This window comes from Spodoptera frugiperda, chromosome 15, assembly GCF_023101765.2.
Source record: "Spodoptera frugiperda isolate SF20-4 chromosome 15, AGI-APGP_CSIRO_Sfru_2.0, whole genome shotgun sequence".
Classification (NCBI taxonomy): Eukaryota; Metazoa; Arthropoda; class Insecta; order Lepidoptera; family Noctuidae; genus Spodoptera; species Spodoptera frugiperda.
In genome coordinates, this window is record NC_064226.1 from 2,295,732 (window position 1) to 2,315,745 (window position 20,014).

Sequence of the window (20,014 nt, forward strand, 5' to 3'; positions counted from 1 at the left end):
TAAAACTATGCCTAAAGTATTGATCTACATAAAAATTGGACTAAAATAATGAAATCGGCGTTCAAGCTAACACCTGACAATGACACAATAATAATTTTGACAACCTAGTGTTGCCATACCACATTATGTTCACGATGGTTCGATCCGCAAACTATTGATTACCGGGCTGGGTGTGGCGTGCACTTCTATCTGCAAAAGAGGAACTATATAAGTATACATGTCTACACTTACCAGCTATGTATAATTATACCTCAGTCCTGCAAATACAGAGTACAGCCACGGTGAGGGGTGAGTATACACTAGCCAGAGCATTTTCATGCAATGTAATGTTTCCTATGAATACTCGATGCCACGAGCGACGCACATGCGCTTCATTCCTGCACCGTTGAACGTCATGAAGTTGTATTAGGGTGGTCTGAATGCAGCTAAGTTCAAGACCTAATGTATGCTCACCCTTTAGGCTTTTGAAATGCGTTAAAATTAATAACGAATTTTACAACTACACAAATACAAGCAATGAAAAAATTATAATTACAATTTTTAAAATTCAGAAATATTATTTACTTTTTACACCCATTCAGGTTTGAAAATATTTTAGCACTAGATGCATTTTAGTGCTAATACTAGATTGTAATGATTGCAGTTTGATAATTTTGGAGATGTAGAACCATGGCCTCTTTTTCTGTAAAATGAGCATTTTAGATACACATTATTATATTAATTTTAGTACAAAGCGTTATTGCGTAAACTCTGAATGCAATTTCGAATGCTATGTATCGCCACAAGGCAAGTGATAAAGGCATAAAGGTATGTACATTAGTGAAAAGCCAGCAGAAAATTATATTAATGCATTCTGATTCTTATCTAATGTTACCCAGCACCAATAAAAGTATTTTAATGTTTCTGCTTAGTAATAAAAAAGCAGTAGTCAATAATATTTTTATATTGACACAACTTTGTACAGTGCTGATTTCAATTCATTGCCATCATACAAACAATTAAACTCCAAAAGTAAATGCAATGTTCACAATTCAATACACACAACTAAAACTAAACATTATAAATATCAGATTTATCTTCAGACATAGAAATGAATTTTAATGTTTGAAATGTTAACATACAGTAAACAAATTGTAGGTAAATTGTTTTCTCTCAAATATCTTATATTAGAAAACACTGGTTAGTTTTTTAGGTTAACCTTTATAAGTATTAACTTTCTAAAGCACAATGGAATATATATATTAAGGCTCATTTATGACTCTAACATAGAGTCATAACATATCATATCTATCATAAATTATTAGTAATACACTATTATTTGTGATCTTTTCATTAATAAATCTTAAAAACTAACATTACAAGTAGTCATCAAGAACACAAGTCAAATGTAAACTAAGAAAATGGTTTTAAAAATAAAAAGTAACATTAATATTATAATATTCTTCTTTGAGGCACTATCTGTATAGGAGAAGTAGTAATAGGTTTCTTTGGGCTAAGCTTGTTAGGCGATCTCATCACCACATCAACTGCTTTCCTCAATATTTGGTGCTCACTCTTCTTGTACTCTTCTGTTATTTGAGACAGATCCAAGTCAGCATCTATCACTAAAACCTGAAACAAAATAATATCATTAGATTTGGATCTATGTGACTAATTTAGTATCAATTGATGTAAGGAAGAACATAGGTATTTATCTGAATGTTACAATTAAATATTGTGATACTCCTCATAGTAAAAAAAAAACTTAGAAATAGAAGGTTGTGAAGTTTGTCATGGTAAACAGTTTGGACATTTTTTGTGTGTTATGCCTTAAAAAGTAAGTTCTGAATTAAAAACCATTATTAAAGAGTTATATAAGAAATAAGAATGGTATTCTTTATTTAATTAACAGGTATTTTCATCTGATTCTCTTTGCTGTACAATTTAAAAACAAACTATGTACTACTTTTCAGGTTTTTTTTTTTATGGAATTTGCCGGCAATCGAGCAGACGTATTACCTGATGGTAAGCAATCGCCGCCGCCCATGGACACTTGAAACACCAGAGGCGTTACAAGTGCGTTGCCGGCTTTTTGGGAGTTAGGAATTTAAGGGTTGTTGTTCGGGAATCGGGGATGGGGAAGATTGGGAAGGGGGGAATTGGGCCTCCGGTAACCTCACTCACACAACGAAACACAACGCAAGCGTTGTTTCACGTCGGTTTTCTGTGAGGCCGTGGTATCACTCCGGTCGAGCCGGCCCATTCGTGCCGAAGCATGGCTCTCCCACACTTAAACATCTTTTACATCATCCTAAAAACTAACTACTAAAAAATAAAAGGAAGTGTTCATGGTCATTTTGTTAGTGTTTATTTATACTAAATTAGCAGTAAGAACTGCTATAAGTGCAGTGTGATATTTGGAATATGGTGATACTCATGTGGAACAAATAGAACAAAGATCTAAGATCGAAACCAATAAACCGCCTGACGCAGGTGCTTATCAGACATGGAAGCTTCGGTAGGTTTCTGTTTCTGATTGGGCGGGAGAAACACCCGAGTGTCATCACTGCGACGACCACTTGGAGGACACGGTGGCGGTCTGGCCTGCATGGGCTGGGCACCGCCGTGTCCTCAGGGATGTGGTCGGTGACGGGACTGGGATACCATCTCCTCCTTCTTGCGAGGCAGTCATGCTAGCTAAGGTGGAGGCGAGACACGTGAGAGAACGAACCTCCTCACGCCCCAGTCGTCGCGAGAGGCACTCCCGGCGTCGGGGATCGCTGATTGGACGATCTCCGTCACCGTAAGTGCGGGTGTGCGGACGGCGAGCAAGGGTAGCTTGCCGCCCTACCAGAACCAGACACGTGCGTGCGGCGCATCGCGTTTTGTGCGCGCCTCAAAGAGCCATCAGACCGCCACAAATGGGGCCCAATAAGGCTGATGTCTGATCCGGAACTGGGGATTTACCAGGTGATGCCTGATCCGGAACTGGAGATTTACCAGGTAATGCCTGATCCGGAACTGGGGATTTACCGGGGCTCCGGCTCGAAGCGCACAAGTAGGAATGGGGTTCTTTTTAGTCAGGAAGAGTCTGACACTCTCTTTCGCCTCGTCCAAGGCGGGAGAGGACATTGGATCATTTTACCCCTTAAAAAAAAAAGGTTTTTTATTTGACACTTTTCATTTTCTTACATATCATTTTTTAAGAGTAATTTTGAATATTTGGTCTTCTAAGATGCTAGAGTACTTAATTTAGGAGGCAGGGTTACAGGATTAGTATTTTGTATAGGTATAACATTTTACCTTGTAATCTGTTCTTGTTTTATGAATCCTGTGTGTATGGTAAATAATATGTTATATATAGGGTGTCCCAACAAGAACGCAAGATTTAAATTTCAAATAAAACGCAGATATTTTTAAAAAAATCGTGAAAACTTTATAATATCGTAAAGTAGAGAAGATGAGGTTATCTATGGAACAATACATAGGGCAGATGGCCGCCGCGGCTTTGCGGTACATACGCGATCTTTTGACGAAATTTTCATTGACCGTTTTGCATAAATGCTGCGGTATTTCATTAATACAGCGTCCAATTTCCTTTTTAAGGCTTGAGTCGTCGTCGGCTTATTCGCATAAACCATCAACTTTAAGAAACCCAAAAGAAAAAAGTGTAATGTTGATAAATCACATGATCTAGGCGGATAATTCTGGTCTCGAAAACGTGAAATAACACGACCGGGACATGACTGATGCAGCAATTCAATTGTTTCTCTGGCTGTATGACATGTGGCGCCATCTTGTTGAAACCATATGCCCTCCAAATCCATTTCTTCAATTCGAGGTACGAAAAAACTGGTTATCATTTTACGATACCGAACACCATCATTGACTGTTTGCGCTTGACCTGCCTCATTTTCAATCGTGTAGCGCTCCATTTTTAGTAACCTCGTACCTTATACTAACAAACAATAACACTTGTTCAAATGTCAAACGATGACACTTCGAATGCCGCCAAATTTAAATCTTGCGTTCTTGTTGGGACACCCGTTACATGTATAGCAAAAGGTTCATTTTTAAATACAAGTTACTGATGTATTTTAAATGTATAACTTTGCCAACAAAGCCTGTTATTTATATACCTGAATATATATTGTCTAGAATTATATTAGTTTTAATCTATAATATAAAAATGAATTGTAGAATGTGTATCAAAGTCCAAATCTCGAGAACAGTTAAACTGTTAGGAGAAGGTTCTTATGTTTATGTAAGAAAATATTAACAAAATGCACAGAAAAATTACGAAAATTAAACTAATTTTGCAGGGTCTGCTAGTTTTATATAAAAAGATATGTGCAATACTTACAGGGGCAGGACATTCTGCATGTTGTCTATTAATAAGCCAGTCTTCATGTAGTTTATGCAGTTCTTCAATATAAGACAGAGGGACACACTGCTCCTCTGATCTAGCTCTCTTCTTTATTCTCTCATACACCACCGATGGAGTTGTTTTCAGGTAAACTGGAAAGATATAAATTTTTGGTTTTAAAGCTTTGTCAGAGATTTACTGCAGTCATAATGTAGTAAAATAGATGGATGATTAAAAGAAAGACCTATTACAGTGGATGACACCCCCCTCCCCCTTATCGTAATGATGATAATGATGTATTAAGACAGCCATTTTTTTTACATTTCTCAGTATGCCACATTATCACTTAGCACCAGGTGAGCTGGTGGCCAAATTCCATCCTATTTGTATTAAAAAAAAAAGAAAATATGTTACTCCTAAAACAACTGCTTTTTTTCTCTAACTGGCTGTTGTTTATTTATGTTAGTTTAGAATAAAACATGTTTGTTATTGAATGACATTGTTTTATCTTATCTAATAAATCCACATGTATGAGTGTACAACTCCGGACAAGCTCAGACTTGTCTGTACTTGTTTAGTTATTATTCTAGAAATTTATGTGACATTAAAAATAATGTTGGGTTTGAATAACATTCTAATGTGCACAATACCATATGCACATTAATTTCCTTAATCAAAATGTATTTAAAGGTATTTAGGTAGGGTAAGTGAAACTCAGGGGGAACTGAAACACTCATTCATAACTATATAACTAACAAGTGTATCGATACTTCGCGCTTAGTCGGTAAAACAGATTGGCGATGTGGTTTTATTGATAAAACATAGAAATCGCTATTATCATTTTCTACACCAATAAACAAAAAAGATTTTTTTCAACTGTCAGTTGTCAAAACACTAGTTGGAGGTGTGACGTTTTCGGCTTTCGTGAATGTTTTAAAATAAGTGTTTTAAATGTACCTATTGGTAAGTACTGAGTAAAAAGTATGTACTTTCTAGTCCAATGATTATATTTCGATAATTCCTACGGATAATTGAGTTTTGGCTTTGGTAAAAACTAAACCTAAAAAAGTGTTAAGTGGGGTAAGTGAAACTTAATACACGGGGAAAGAGAAACATATGTTTCACTTCCTCCATATCAGAAATCACAAACATTTTTACGTGATTAAAAATGTTGGTAATCATAAATTTACTATTTGTGTCTAAATTATATTTGCGAAATTCTTATAACTTTTTTATTTTCAGATTGCTTTCACAAATATCTCGTAGAAAGAGTGGACACGAACACAGACTTAATAAATCGGTTACTAATGACATCAGACCCCTACATTGCAAGCTTACGTGCCGCTCCCAAAACTAGACGTAGCCAAATGACTCCTGAAGTCTGTGAACTTTTACAAATGAGTACTATTGACATTGAACACGAAGAAATTCAGTCAGAAAATTAAGATTCTGATACTAATAGCGACTTTGAAGAATTGCGGTATTCTGACTGAATTTCTTCCTGTTTAAGGTCTTCATGGTACTTCTGATTTGAAGTTTTGATATTTATTTTTTTTTTGTTTTTTTTTATACATATACTGAAATATATGCCGTGTTATATGTTAATAATATGGTTACAATATATGTCTGAAACCTTGACAATGTCTTTAAATTTCATTCAATACATTTTATCTCGTAGTAAAGGAGATTGTCCAAATCTGGCTATTTTTGAACAGGCTGCTCAACAAAAATAATTAATAATTTTATTTATATTTTAGTAAATGTCTGACGCTATGCGTGGTGGTATAACTTTGTATCAATTTGTACTTTAAAAAAATCGATTTTTATTGGTATTTCTTATGATAAGACCAAGTATTTGTAGTAGTTGGCTTTGAATTTGACTTTAGTGCTGCCAATCTGCTGTCAATCTGTTGTGTTTTTCGTCAAAATGACAGATATTATTCGCTTTGTTCTTTTGCATTGTGAGTGTTGAAACTCCAATTTATTGCGTGGAAAAATACAAAGTAGACATATTAGTAGGAAAACATATTTTGTATATATATTATATGAAAATAACACTAAAGGCAGGACAGCCATAAAACATTATTGCTGCAACTGCATGGTGGGTCATAGAACAGTAGGTTGATGTGCACATATAATAACTATTATTTGGTTTTTAAGCTGGGCAAGGTACCAGAAAATTATTAATCCACCTGCCGAGTTCCTTGACCATATTTTAATTACATATGAATCGGATTAATAATGCAATTTAATAGAAAAAATATGTTTTATTTCATGCATAACCAGTTTCAATAAAATGTAAAAAAATATCTAAATATAAATCTTGATACAAAACTAAGTTTGTATCTTCATTCTTACTGATATGATCTAATAAATCAAACATATATTATTAGCTGAAGTGCTTGTTCAAAAATAGCCAAAGTCCCATACAAGTTGGTCAATCCCCTTTGTACAGTTTGGGTTCAAGACTTTTGTCCCTTTAGATTATGGAAATTACACACTGTGCGGTGTCTGATGCTTGTTTCCGTAATTGTAAGCAAACTGTTAAGTCAGTGAAGAAATTTATTTTTATTTTGTTTTTGATTTCCCTACCTATAATTTCTGTTTTAAATTTTATACAAATGTTTGAGACATCTGACCATGGTAACTATGTTTCACTTACCCCAAAATACCTTTCTTGTTTTCTTTTCTAAAACTAAGCCTTATATTGATTGTAGAATATAGACATTAGAGAAAGAAACTCTGAATTGTTGCCTTAGTCAGGAAACCGTTGCATAAATACAACATTTAACTATATTTCTGACGTTTGTTTCACTTACCCCTTTCCAGGGGCAAGTGAAACAAAACCATAGTCTGAAAATATTGATTGTTTTCTCGCTTATGGTAAGACTAAAGAGCTGTTTGTCATAACTCCATGAATCATTGGTTAAAGGAGAGTACTGTGCAAGAAATGCAACTGAAATTGATTGTCGCATTACTGCGTCAGATGCCGTTTCGTTAAAATACAAGTATGTTTCACTTACCCCACCTCACCCTATATATAAGGTATTTAGGTACTTAGGTACATATTTAGGTACATATTAGGCATTTGTATAGAAAATCTGGATTGGAAATAATTGAAACACATAAGCCATATATAAACAATGACCTAACCTATAATGTCTTCTGTCTAATTTATAATTTTCATCAACATCTACATACAAAATAGTACTAAACAAACAACACAAACTTACCAATGAGATCAGCATCAATGTGTATGTGATTCATGATAAACTTGAACCACTCGTCCAACACTGCAAACTCTGCTGGGTGTATGGTACCACTCCTCATCATGTGCTCCACAAAACAGTAACGTGCACTGTACAAGGACCTTTCCATCAGCTTCACAGGGGTGGGAGTAGGTCTCTGGTGCATTTCCAGCATTGTTAAAGACACATATGATTGAAATGTCATTGCCCATTTAGCAGTATCCTTGTACATTAGATCCTGGAAAATAGAAATAATGGATTAATAAATTTTATTTATTTATTTATTTATGAATACTTTATTGGAAACCACGAAAACATATAGGACAACATAAATAAGCATTATTAATAATAACATAAGCAATTATACAACACTACACTCCTATGGTGACTATTTGAAATCATTTATAAATTGCTATATAAAATTATAAGCATTATAATTGTAATGTTCCAATAAGATAGATAAATCCATAATATAGCTACAGTCCTAGGGATATAATGTATACTGTAACATAGTTATTTGAAAGTGATTCTTGACTATCTCACTAGGAATATATAGTTATAAAACAGTTATAGTTTAATGATATATTACTGTTCAGTGTTATATATATATTTGTCTCAAAAAAGTTACATTATTATATACAATATATTTAAATTTAAAGCTTATTTATACTAAAACATTTTTGAAATATTGAAAAAATATCAAGTGTGCCACTTTTTTGAGACAGACTATTACTAAACTTAGTGAAATAAAAGATATGTATAATTAAATAAAACAACATCTTATTGGTTTTATCTTTATTAATAATTCAACTTAATGTATCCTGTACTTAGTTACAATTAAAACATAATAAAGTTATTATAATTAAAACAATCATATTTTTGGAATTTTATCATAATATTAACTAAACAAACATTAAATTTTTTTAAAGCCAAACAGTTTTGAGATATCTTTGTCTTATCAACAAGTTGAGGAGTTCATAAGTTTTTTTTTGTTCAGACAAGAACAGGCATCATGTAATTCTTCTTACAGGCACATATTTTAGTAGAACACTGTCTGTAGTGTATGTATATATTCGATTTTTTTTTCAGGAACCCCTGCGCGTCCCTCTCACGCAGCAATAAAAAATAGTGCAATATCAAAACGTAGCTTAAATTCCCTTCAATGGGGAGGCTGCCAGGCGCCTGCGCCGGACACTCCGTAAATTATTTTACTAAACTTAATCTAGTAATAAAAGTATATCACTAAACTAGGGACGTTTTATAATTATATGCCTAGTGAGAAAGTAAAAAATCGCTTTCGTATAACTGTTATGGTATTGAACTATATCTGTAGGGATATAACTATATTACGGATTTATCCATCTTACTGCGACAATCATACATAGGTAATCCATAATATACATGATAGGTAGTATTTCAGTAATGCTTACCAATAAGTTCCATCCTTTCAGGTTTCTCCATTCCTCTACAGGCTCAGTCAATAAGGTAATGTCTTCAAACTGACGAAAGTGCTCCAGAAATGTTGTTTTACCGCTGCCAATATTGCCCTCGACGAACACTGTGAACGGCTTAGAATTCATCGCCATTGCGCAATTGTTGTGAAACGGCCTTACAGTGCAGACGGCTACAAAATCAAAATTGACCGATTAATGGAATAATGACGATTGATGACATCAAGACAAGCGTTACTGACGCCAATTTCCCGCCTAAATAATCCTAAAAATAAACAAATACGCGCGAACATAACCTGACATTCAATTGAAATTAGTAAATACAATTACCTTTAATTCCAAAGAAAAGTCTGGGGCTGAATTTGAACATTGCCGTACGTCATTTATTCTTAAAATTATGTATTTCTTCAATGCGATTTTTAGAATTTCCTCATGGCGTCGTGACATTGGAAAAACCGACGATCGATAATATATTTTTTAATATAAAAAGTATCCATGACAGGATGTTACATCTAGCCATTGACAAATATACCATAAACATCCAGTATTTTCTAAAAAGGTAACAGTAACTTACTAAAACGTAACTTTACTTACTTACAAAAAAATAATAAGATATGAAAATCTTGTAGAATACAGAATACAACAAATTTAATCGTGCTTATGAAGTAAATAGTAGCACAGTACTCTAATTTATCATAATTTCCGCCCCAAATATCAAACCTATGCAATACGACTAGATACCTTGCTTGTTACTATTAAGCCTCGTGTTCAAATCTTGACACTTAAACAGTATAATTTGTGAGACAAAGCGGGAATTATGAATTTAATTTTGAACACACTGGGTATTTGTGATGATAAAACTTTGGTTCGGGAATCCCAAACCCTTTCCCCAATACAAGATGATAAAAATATGATGCAAAATGTAAAATCAGTGAGTAAATGTGGGAGAGGGATGCTGTATGCGATAAAATAATGATGTCAATTTTATTTACCTTGAGAGAGAGAGAGAGAGAGTTCCTTTTCCAATTGTTTTCTGGAATAGGTACAATTATAGTTTCAACCGTAGTAAAAACTGATAATAACTAACAAGTCTAACTTTTATTTTATGGAAACGTAATCAATACTCATATAAGATGATGTCATGAGTCATACCTTGTAAGTGGGTACTTATTATGTATATAGATAGATACGTTTGTACAACTAGGCCCGAGTATATTATCCTTATAATCAGCGTGCGCGCCATGCCCGGAGCCTATCAATATGACGTCATCTATGTTTCGTTCAGTTGTTTTGATAATTGATAACTTGCCACTCGGTTCTTGGTTCTCATTTGGAGAGTAATTAATGAGTAAATGAGTTCAGTACTCACTTAGCATCAAAGTGAAATACATTTTAATTTCCGATGACGCCTGATACTGAGAGTGTGAAAAAATTTGCAGTGATTCAATTTCTGGAAAGGCCCTATCGGGATATCAGTAGATATGTTTGTGTTCCTAGTTCTTGGATAACACACAGATTACCAAACTCGCGAGCCGCTATCGTGTATCCTAGAGAAGATGTGAATGTGACCAGGAACAGAGTTGAAAACAATGAACCACCGGCTACTTTGTGGCCAGCTTTTATGGCTCTGATTGTACATGAATCTGGTAAGTACATTCATGTAGTTCATGATCTATGAGCTAAAACAATGGCAGGCTATGTGACTTCTGCAGCCTGTGAGGTATAAAAAACGGTTCAGACCCTCTGCGATAAGCTTAAACTGTATAATGTAAAAATATCTGCTCTATATCTATGACCATAGGATCCTGTTCACTAACCTCAATATTATTCAAATTAATTGTTCATTGTTGTAGATGATTACAACGATGCAGATATTTGGATCAAGAAGGAAGAAAAGCAGATTGCTAGTGAAATTATTAATCTAGACAATGACGTTGAGGATGATGGTAAATATGAAGGTTTTGGGAGTCCTTGTCAAGGAATATTCTAATCTATAATTTTTTATATAATATGTTTACAGATATGTGTGAAGCATTGATTTACATATCTGAAAGCGATGATAATGAGGGTAAATCATTACTTAATTTATATTATTTGTCAAGTAAAGAGTGTTTGCAGTGTTAATGGTTTTTATCATTAATGACTACTTAATAATTATGTTTACAGATTGTAGTGATGAAACAGACATTTTGATTTTAAAACAAGATAAACCGTCTGAATCAGACGAGGTTGGTGTACCAGACAATGTTAATGAGCCTGGTAAAAGAAGATTCATGTTTTTTATTTACTTTAATATTTATTTATTTCATTATTCATTCAGAAAATTGCACTTTCAGAAATTCAAGAAGATGCAGATATTTTGGTTTCAAAACAGAATAAACCGTCTGAACCAGAAGATACTGACATGCCAGATAAGGTTGATAACATTGGTAAGTTCAGTCTTTGAGAATCTTGACCAAAGATTTAGTTTGTTTTTTGTAATTTGTAACTAAACTGAAACTTTTTCAGAAAATCAAGAGCATCTAGATATTGTCATCAAATCGGAAAATATAGATGGACAAGACAACAATGTTCACATTGGTAAATACTTTACTGATTGCTGACTGACCAGATATTTTACTGATTTTTCCTACAATTTGTAAGTTAATATTGTATTCATTTCAGAAGAACAACATGATATAGACACTGTGCACGACAGAAATGCAAAGGTGGCGAGCCGCCCGCTACATGTAACAAACTTGATCGTTCCTGTTAAAAAGCATGTTTAAACACGAATATCAAAGGTGAGCGGCGGCGATCCTTTGTTCCGCGCCGCCGCTGTCTGGTTTAAACATGCTCCTGGGCTTGCACGAACTTGTCGGTAACGCGGCGACGGCCGCGACGTGCACCCAGGACAGGAACGATCTTGTTTGCGCGGCCCGCCTATATAAGGACGCTCCTTCCGAGACGTCCTCAGTGTGTCAATGAACGTCATTATGTAAGTGTCGTATTTATCCTGTTACGTAATGTTAAATATATCGTCAGAGTGTGTTAGTGTTGATTAAGTAGTCGCGTATGTCAATCCACTACGGTGTTAACATCATTGTACCTATGGAATAAAGTATTGTTAATTCAGTACTAGAGTTATTTCTCTCCACATCATACAGTCCACTGGCTCCCTGACCACATCACGGGTACGTTGAGGAAAAGATCCACAGCCTGATCCCTCCGACCCGCACATTCTGGTCCTTCAGAGCCAAATCAAGTTCCAGCAACATGGTGCTAACACGCAGCCGTAGTGGAGAGTCGAGAGGAGAGCAGACCCAGCAAGAGCTTTCTGTGACCGCCGGACCGGGTGCCAACACCCCGACACCAGAATCGAGCTCGGCCCGAGTGACGGACACAGGAAGCGGGTCTACGGCGACTACCAACATCGACGCCACACTCAAGCCTAGCGATACTAGGTCACGCCGTTCTACGTGTTCGAAAAAGAAGCGCCTCGCAGAGCTAGAGGCCATAGAACAGCTACAGCTGGCTGATATGGAAGTCCAGCAAACACAGGCAAGGCGACGACTGAAAGAAATACAGCTGCAGCGCCTCAGAGTCGAAGCTGAGTCGAGCGACGACGAAGAAGTGATGGACGACCTCGCCTCCGTAAGAATTGGAACGTGGCTAGCGCAACCCGCGCCGCCACCCGGAGGTGAGACTCGGCCGCCGCCACACGACGCCAGCGGCGGGAGGATCAGCAGAGACGCAGCCCACGCAGCGACAGCGACGTACACCGGCGCCCCGGCGGGCGCGCAGGCGCTGCGAGACGGCGACGGCTACGGCAAAGTGTGTGAATGTGTGTGTTCGCAAACAAAGGGCAATATCGCGAGTGAAGTGTCACACGGTAATGTTAGTGATAGACTGATAGATGTAAGTACCCTCGCCGCGGCACTAGCGCAGGTCATGCGCAGTTCGAGAGAGCCCCCGAAGTTCATGCAGCGGCTACCAGTCTTCGACGGAAAACCCGGTGAGTGGATAGCTTATAAGGCCGCGTATTGTGACTCACACACATATTTTTCTAGCGTAGAAAATGTTGCTAGGATTAGGTTAAGCCTCAGAGGCGCCGCAAAGGAAGCTGTAGAGTGTCTATTGTTTAGTCAATCTGACCCTCAGGTCATTCTAGATGCACTAGAAAGTCGTTTCGGTAGGCCTGAGGTTTTGATAATGATGGAATTAGATAAATTAAAATTATTACCTAGATTGAAGGATGACCCTAGGGATATTTGTATATTTGCTAGCCGTATAGCAAACACAGTAGGTACGATAGAAGCACTAAATAGAATCCAGTATTTACACAGCCCCGAAATGTCGTATTGTATTGTAGAAAAGCTAACACCAATATTAAAACATAAATGGTATGATTACGCGGCAAATAGAAAGCTTGAAGATACTCCCGTATTAAAGCTCTTATCTATGTTCTTGAATGAAGAGGCCGACAAGTGTAGCGCGTACGCACTGCCGGAGCGAGATAGGGATAGCGCCATTGATGAACGACGACGGCGCAGAGTTGAGCGTACGTTTATGGTGAATACTCGTCAGAAAACATCAAGTGAGCGATGCCCGGCATGCAAGCAGCACGGCCACAAGTTACCAGACTGCAGTAAATACAAGGAGCTAGACATAGATAAGCGATGGAATATAGCGAAATCAAATAACATGTGTTTTAGATGTTTAAGAAGTAAACACAGAAGAAATATGTGCAGAGCGCCTACTTGTGACGTAAAAGGATGCAACACGAAGCATCACAAACTGTTGCACAAAGACGTTGCACAAACTGTTGCACGTAATGTATACACAGCGGCGCCCGCGCCGCCAGCGATGACGACACACGAATCCGTGACGTCAGCGCGGGAAACAACTTCGCCTCACAATCGCCGCGCGTACTTGAAGATAGTTCCTGTGACATTGAGCGGACCACATGCTAGGCTACATACATACGCCTTGTTAGACGATGGGAGTACAGTCACCTTGATACCCACGTCGGTAGCAGACATCCTAGGTGCAGATGGGCCAGAAAGTTCTATGTACATACAAGGCTTAGGTACAGAGTCCAAACACGAGCGAAGCCGTACCGTGAGCCTCCACATACAAGGCAAGTACCATGGCGCCCCACAGAAGATAGAGGCGGCGCGCACCGTAACTAGGCTGGATGTCACGGCGCAAACTGTACATACCGAAGACATAATGAATTGTAGACATTTAGACAACATCCGAAGTACTCTTGTTTATGAACACGCGCGACCTATGATCTTGATAGGTCAAGATAACTGGCATCTGTTAGTAGCCACGAAGACACGGACAGGTGCGCGCGACCAACCGGTAGCATCGTACACGAAACTCGGTTGGGTACTACATGGATGTCGGTACTCAGTAAACAAATTTACCAGTACATTCTGCGGTCACATTAGAATCAAAGAAAATTCGGAACCTTTTCAAGAAACCAAGAGAAAGTTCAAATCAGAACCTGTATGTTTAGAACCTAGGATACCTAGAGAAGACCTACAACAGAAAACCTTAGGTATCCTAGAACAGAAGAGTCGAAGAATACCCGCTAGAAACTTAAAGAAGAAAAAACAAGAAGCACCTACAATGCCGAAGTCTCATCTAGGCACCCTAAAACGACTAAATAAGAACGAACAACGTGCCGAAGAACGAAAAGTAATCGCCGCCATAAGAAATGACAAAGCGACGTCCGGCGACAGCCCGTTATCAGTGCTAAGTACAAGCAGCGCTGGCGCAGGTACTGCACGTTTGCGCGGGAAAATAAAAGCGATACAAGACGAAAATAAAGAAATAATAAACCCTCTTGTACCCGAACGTAGGAATAAGCCTAAGAAGTTATGTATTACGTATTTACATAAAGGTTTACGTAATAGCGGGAATACTACGTACCCGTACTCCCGTATAGTCAATCAAGTACGGCCTCATGAATTAAATTATTATGGTCCTACAATGGTAGCTGTAGATAGGCACAAAGATAAAAGAAATAGAGCCTCATTTACTAGCTTAAAGTGTAAAGAGCATAAGAATAGCTAGCTCATTTATTGTAGTTTTAGCTAGCGCCGCTCCTAGGCAGTCTATAATTAGGTATAGGTTAATTTATAGATATAGGTACTAGGTAAAAGTATTAGTTATTAGGTATAGGTTAATCCATAGGTATAGGTTAACATATAGGTATTAAGTATGGTATAGATTAGCTTATAAGTATAAGTATAGGTTAGTCTCCAATGTATGTAGTGACAACGCTACCTAAGCGGCTGATAGGGACTTAGGTAAAAACGTCTTAAGCGCTTCAGGTTAGGTTAGGTTTAGGTAGTGAGTCACATGCGTGGTCTTTAAGCTGGAAGCTCGTACCACCGGTGTCGCCGAATTGGCGAAGACGGGAACGTGAGTGCCTGCCGCGCCTATGAAACCGGCGGGAGACCTCGGCAGCAGCACATCACCCAAGGTTGGAGACGTCGTCGTGATCTCCGACCCTGAACTTCAACGTAACACCTGGCCCAAAGGAAGGGTGGTAACGCAGGTGCTACCAGACGGAAATGAAGAGGTACGAGTGACCAAAGGGCCCGTACTCCGAAGACCGCGGAGCGCATTATCGTGCCCACCAAGGAGTCGCCAGATGGCGACGGCGGGAGAAATGTGCACGACAGAAATGCAAAGGTGGCGAGCCGCCCGCGACATGTATCAAACATGATCGTTCCTGTTAAAAAGCATGTTTAAACACGAATATCAAAGGTGAGCGGCGGCGATCCTTTGTTCCGCGCCGCCGCTGTCTGGTTTAAACATGCTCCTGGGCTTGCACGAACTTGTCGGTAACGCGGCGACGTCCGCGACGTGCACCCAGGACAGGAACGATCTTGTTTGCGCGGCCCGCCTATATAAGGACGACTCCTTTCGAGACGTCCTCAGTGTGTCAATGAACGTCATTATGTTAGTATCGTAATTTATCCTGTTACGTAAAGTCTATGTATCGTCAGAGTGTGTAACGTTGATTAAGTAGTCGCGTAAGTGAATCCACTACGGTGTAAACATCATTGTACCTATGGAAAATTAAAGTATTGTTAATTCAGTACTAGAGTTATTTCTCTCCACCATCATCATACAGTCCACTGGCTCTCCGACCACATCGCGGGTACGTCGAGGAATAGATCCACAGCCTGATCCCTCCGACCCGCACAGACACCTTGATTATAAAAGAGGATCCATATAAAGAAGAGTCATCTGAATCTAAAAATGTTGGCACAAATCATAATTTGGAGGGAGTTGGTAAGTGTTTGAACTATTTCATTTAGCTTATTTATAGTACTTCAATTAAGTGGGGGGGTCAGTGGATGCTGGTCGCTCAGCATGGAGGACTAAGGGGGAGACCTTTGGATGTGTGGATGTCATCTGGCTGTTGATGATGATGATGAGTTCAATTAATTTTATTTGATTAAATTTGAAGATTTGATTAAATTAAATTGATAGTAATAAGCTTACTTATGTAAACTATTCGAGAACAACTGTACCAGTTTCAAGTCACAGGAAGCTCATATTCATGAGAAGTGTTGCATACAATAATGTAATTGTCAATCAAATTAGTAGGTAGGTTTCGCATTAATATTAATTTATTTATTATACTCTTTTCAGAACATAGTAATGCAGACATTATTACAGCAGAGAATGATATTATACTACCCAAAACTGAAAATATTGATATCGAAGAAAATTTTAATAGTGTTGGTAAGTTTTCGCTAAGTTTAGTCTTTATTTTTTAACTGAAGTGTTTATAGGCAACTGTTCTATACAATACCTGAGTTAATTATATTCCCATTTCAGGAGATAATGATGTAAATACCTTGACTTCAATGGAAGAACAGACGCCTAAATCTATATGTGAAACTGATGTTGATGGTAAGCTTTCTTCTGCATACTCTTGTAAAATTTTAATAAATTAGTATTTTGTTCTTTAATTTTGTAAGTGTATATTTTTCTCTTTTCAGATGATGATCTTGGTTTAAACGATTTGATTATATTGGGCGAAAAGAAATCTGAATCTGATCATACAATAGCTGTAGATAGTAATGGTAAGAATGCAATATTTAATTTTATTTAATTGAATATTTAAAAAATCGGTGATATTAACTGCCTTATAGTATAAAAGCACGAGTTGATATTCGATACATAATGTTTGGAATCTCATGAAAAATGGGTAGATATGGGCAATTTTTCGGATATACTAGATATACCGTACACAAAATTAATAAATACTTACTGAGAATTGTACCTTATTATTTATCCACTTTTTTTAATATTCATCCGAAATACCACCCAAAATATCATTATAAATAGGGCCAATAAAGAATGAGTGGTATATACCACTACTGATATAATTCAAATTCCCTGCCATTTCTAAGAGTTTTTGACATGCCAAATGTGCGTATTATTGCGATACCCAACGGTTTCCAAATGCATTCTACCAGTGGGGCATCCCCTAATTTGAACCAAAGACCTCATGCATAAACTAACTTTTTTTTTATTTCCAGAAAAAACAGGTAACGCAATTGAAGATACTGTGATGGAGCGACACATTGAATATAGAAAAACATCTTTGAATATTGAAACAATAGAAAAATCATTGGTTGAAACAAATACTGTTCCAACACCATCTACTTCAAAAACATTGCAACCATCAGAAATTCCACGTCGGCCATCTATATCAGTAGTTTCCGAACACTTTTTGCGTTATGGTTGCCAGGAACAAAAACAAATTCCGGAAAATTCTACGCATGAAAGAATGCAGGCTCTCCAGAGCTTGACTAAAACAATATATGCTACAGAAACCATGAAAACTCAATTGATAACAAAAGCGCAAATACATGAAAATCCAACAAGCTTTAATGAAACTGGCAGCTATCCACAAGGAGAAGCCCACGCATTAAGTATTTTGAAACCCAATGAAGTAAATCGTGCTTACGATCAAAATGTTTCCAATAATGTGTCATATCCATTAGAATATACTGGTGCTCAGCATAGTAGTCAACAAATCACTCAGCCGTTTGCCAAATCAAAGCCAAAGAAAGCACCTGCTAAGGAAATGAAATTGAAAGCTCCTATTGAAAAGGTTCGAAGATATAATCCGATGAATTATCATCAGCATCGTGGCTATACGTATATCGCTCCACACGATCCTCAGATTGGCAATATACAACCTCAAAATATTCCGATGAACTCGATATCTTTTGAGCAAAACCAACTTTACAGGGCCAATGTACAACATTTGCCAGTTCCTGGAGAACAGTTAACAGTAGACAATAGCACGGAAAACATGATTGTTAGGACCACAACTGGAAGAAATCCTTTGATATTAAATGCTTCTCAAAATAATAGACACACTATCCCGAAATCTGCGCAACACTTTCTGAGGGCAGGAAATCAATTAAGTCATGATTTTGCTCCCAATTGTACAGTAAGTGGTAACAGCATTTATCCTGCACAGCCAGTTTATGCTAACCAAATACCTAATCAGCAAAGTACTCAGCAGAATGAGCTATCTGTAATAGTGCATCACTATAATCAACCATATTCGAATTCTGCCAATATCAATGCTAACCAGTTTGCATCAGGTCTTGAAGACTATTCTGTTGTCCAAGATCTACAGTCAAAATTATTATTTCATAGAAAACCGACAGAAATTCAAACCTATAATCAATTACCCCTCATTCAAAATAGCTACCAAGCTATCCTCCCAGCAACGCAAACAACTTCAGCAAATGTACCAAGTAATTTTCCTGACCAATTGCCTATATATCAGGAGACTCAGCGTCCAACTGGACAAACACAGCAAATCTTTGAAAGGGGACCAATAATAATGGATCAACATAAAAGTGATGCTCAGAGTACATCACAAAATAACTCAAAAGCCAATCAAGGTTGCCCCCATTGTCCTTGCTCACAACTTGCGTCTACTACTACCACATCTCCTGTTGATACTAGAATTTCTTCATCGACTGACGAACAATTTAATGGGAAAAATGTAAATTCTGATAATAACAATACAGATGTATCTGCTGTACAAAACCAACTTAACAAAGTAGAAGATGAACAGAATTCTGTAAGTCAAATTAATACAGGATCTACTAAAAACGGGTCCGTTGTGACAAGTGAATCTGTTCCCGAGTCTAGATTGGCTGCAGATCACCAAGAATCTCCAAAGCGAATATCACCAGCCTGCTCTACTGGAGAGAAAATAGTAAAACCTGGCAATGAGTGTCACAGTTCCTCAAATGTAACCAACGAGTTGGAGAGCGTAACTGCTGCCATAAAAGCATTCGAACGTATGGTTTCTCAAGCGGAAATAACCATTTGTAAACAGACTGAAGCCTATAAAGCCAGGCATAACAAAATGTTTGAACGTGATAAAGAATTTAAGAAAATGATAGAAACAATAATTAGACATTGTGACTCAAGAATTAATAAAGTCCGCAAATTGAAATCCAAGAACAGACTAAACAATCCAAATAACAGAAAAAGGAAAGTTATCTAAAATAGCGACGATTAATTTTACTATAAATATCGTGATGAAAACAAAATCGAATATTTTGACTACCTATATAAATGTATCCTGTTTCATTGACTGATACTGCCCGCGAACCATTTTTGTATACCTATTTGTTAATAAACTAAATATCTATAATATATTTTTGTTTAAAAACATTCATGTTTTATTGTTAATTGCCTACACCCTATGGTCCGTAAGTATGTCACTTACAGTAGGTACTATAAATATAAGTATTTCTAGTCTTCGTGTTACAACTTCGTGACTACACTACACTACGCACTAAGAATATCCGTAAATCGACAATTTAATTAGGTACCGTAACATATATAATTCGAGATTCGACAGGCAAGAAAATACAGCTGGCATCTAAAAGAATTTAAAACTGCATTTGCAATTGGGACTA

The 20,014-nt window shown here is 37.2% G+C and overlaps 2 protein-coding genes across 5 annotated transcripts; one reads left to right on the forward strand and one right to left on the reverse strand.

Annotated features, from left to right (window-relative positions):
• The first annotated feature begins 96 nt into the window (after positions 1-96).
• LOC118278102 (uncharacterized) lies at positions 97-19,764 on the forward strand. Of its 4 annotated transcripts, none has more exons than XM_050699137.1 (12): positions 97-288; positions 10,898-10,990; positions 11,065-11,112; positions 11,211-11,303; positions 11,381-11,473; positions 11,553-11,624; positions 11,709-11,724; positions 16,249-16,337; positions 16,701-16,793; positions 16,890-16,964; positions 17,054-17,137; positions 17,597-19,764. In XM_050699137.1, exons 1-12 carry the CDS (start codon positions 237-239, stop codon positions 19,594-19,596), a joined length of 2,808 nt encoding a protein of 935 aa, XP_050555094.1. In that variant the 5' UTR covers positions 97-236; the 3' UTR covers positions 19,597-19,764. The 4 variants fall into 4 exon arrangements, with proteins under 4 accessions (XP_050555094.1, XP_050555092.1, XP_050555091.1 ...); XM_050699134.1 differs by lacking the exon at positions 97-288 and adding an exon at positions 10,215-10,690 and having other exon boundaries at positions 11,712-11,724; XM_050699133.1 differs by lacking the exon at positions 97-288 and adding an exon at positions 10,217-10,690.
• LOC118278144 (deoxynucleoside kinase) lies at positions 929-9,530 on the reverse strand. Its single transcript, XM_035597235.2, has 5 exons — positions 9,375-9,530; positions 9,024-9,217; positions 7,579-7,831; positions 4,343-4,497; positions 929-1,611 (listed from the first exon to the last, which is right to left on the reverse strand). Exons 1-5 carry the CDS (start codon positions 9,412-9,414, stop codon positions 1,432-1,434), a joined length of 822 nt encoding a protein of 273 aa, XP_035453128.1. The 5' UTR covers positions 9,415-9,530; the 3' UTR covers positions 929-1,431.
• Positions 19,765-20,014: the final 250 nt, after the last annotated feature.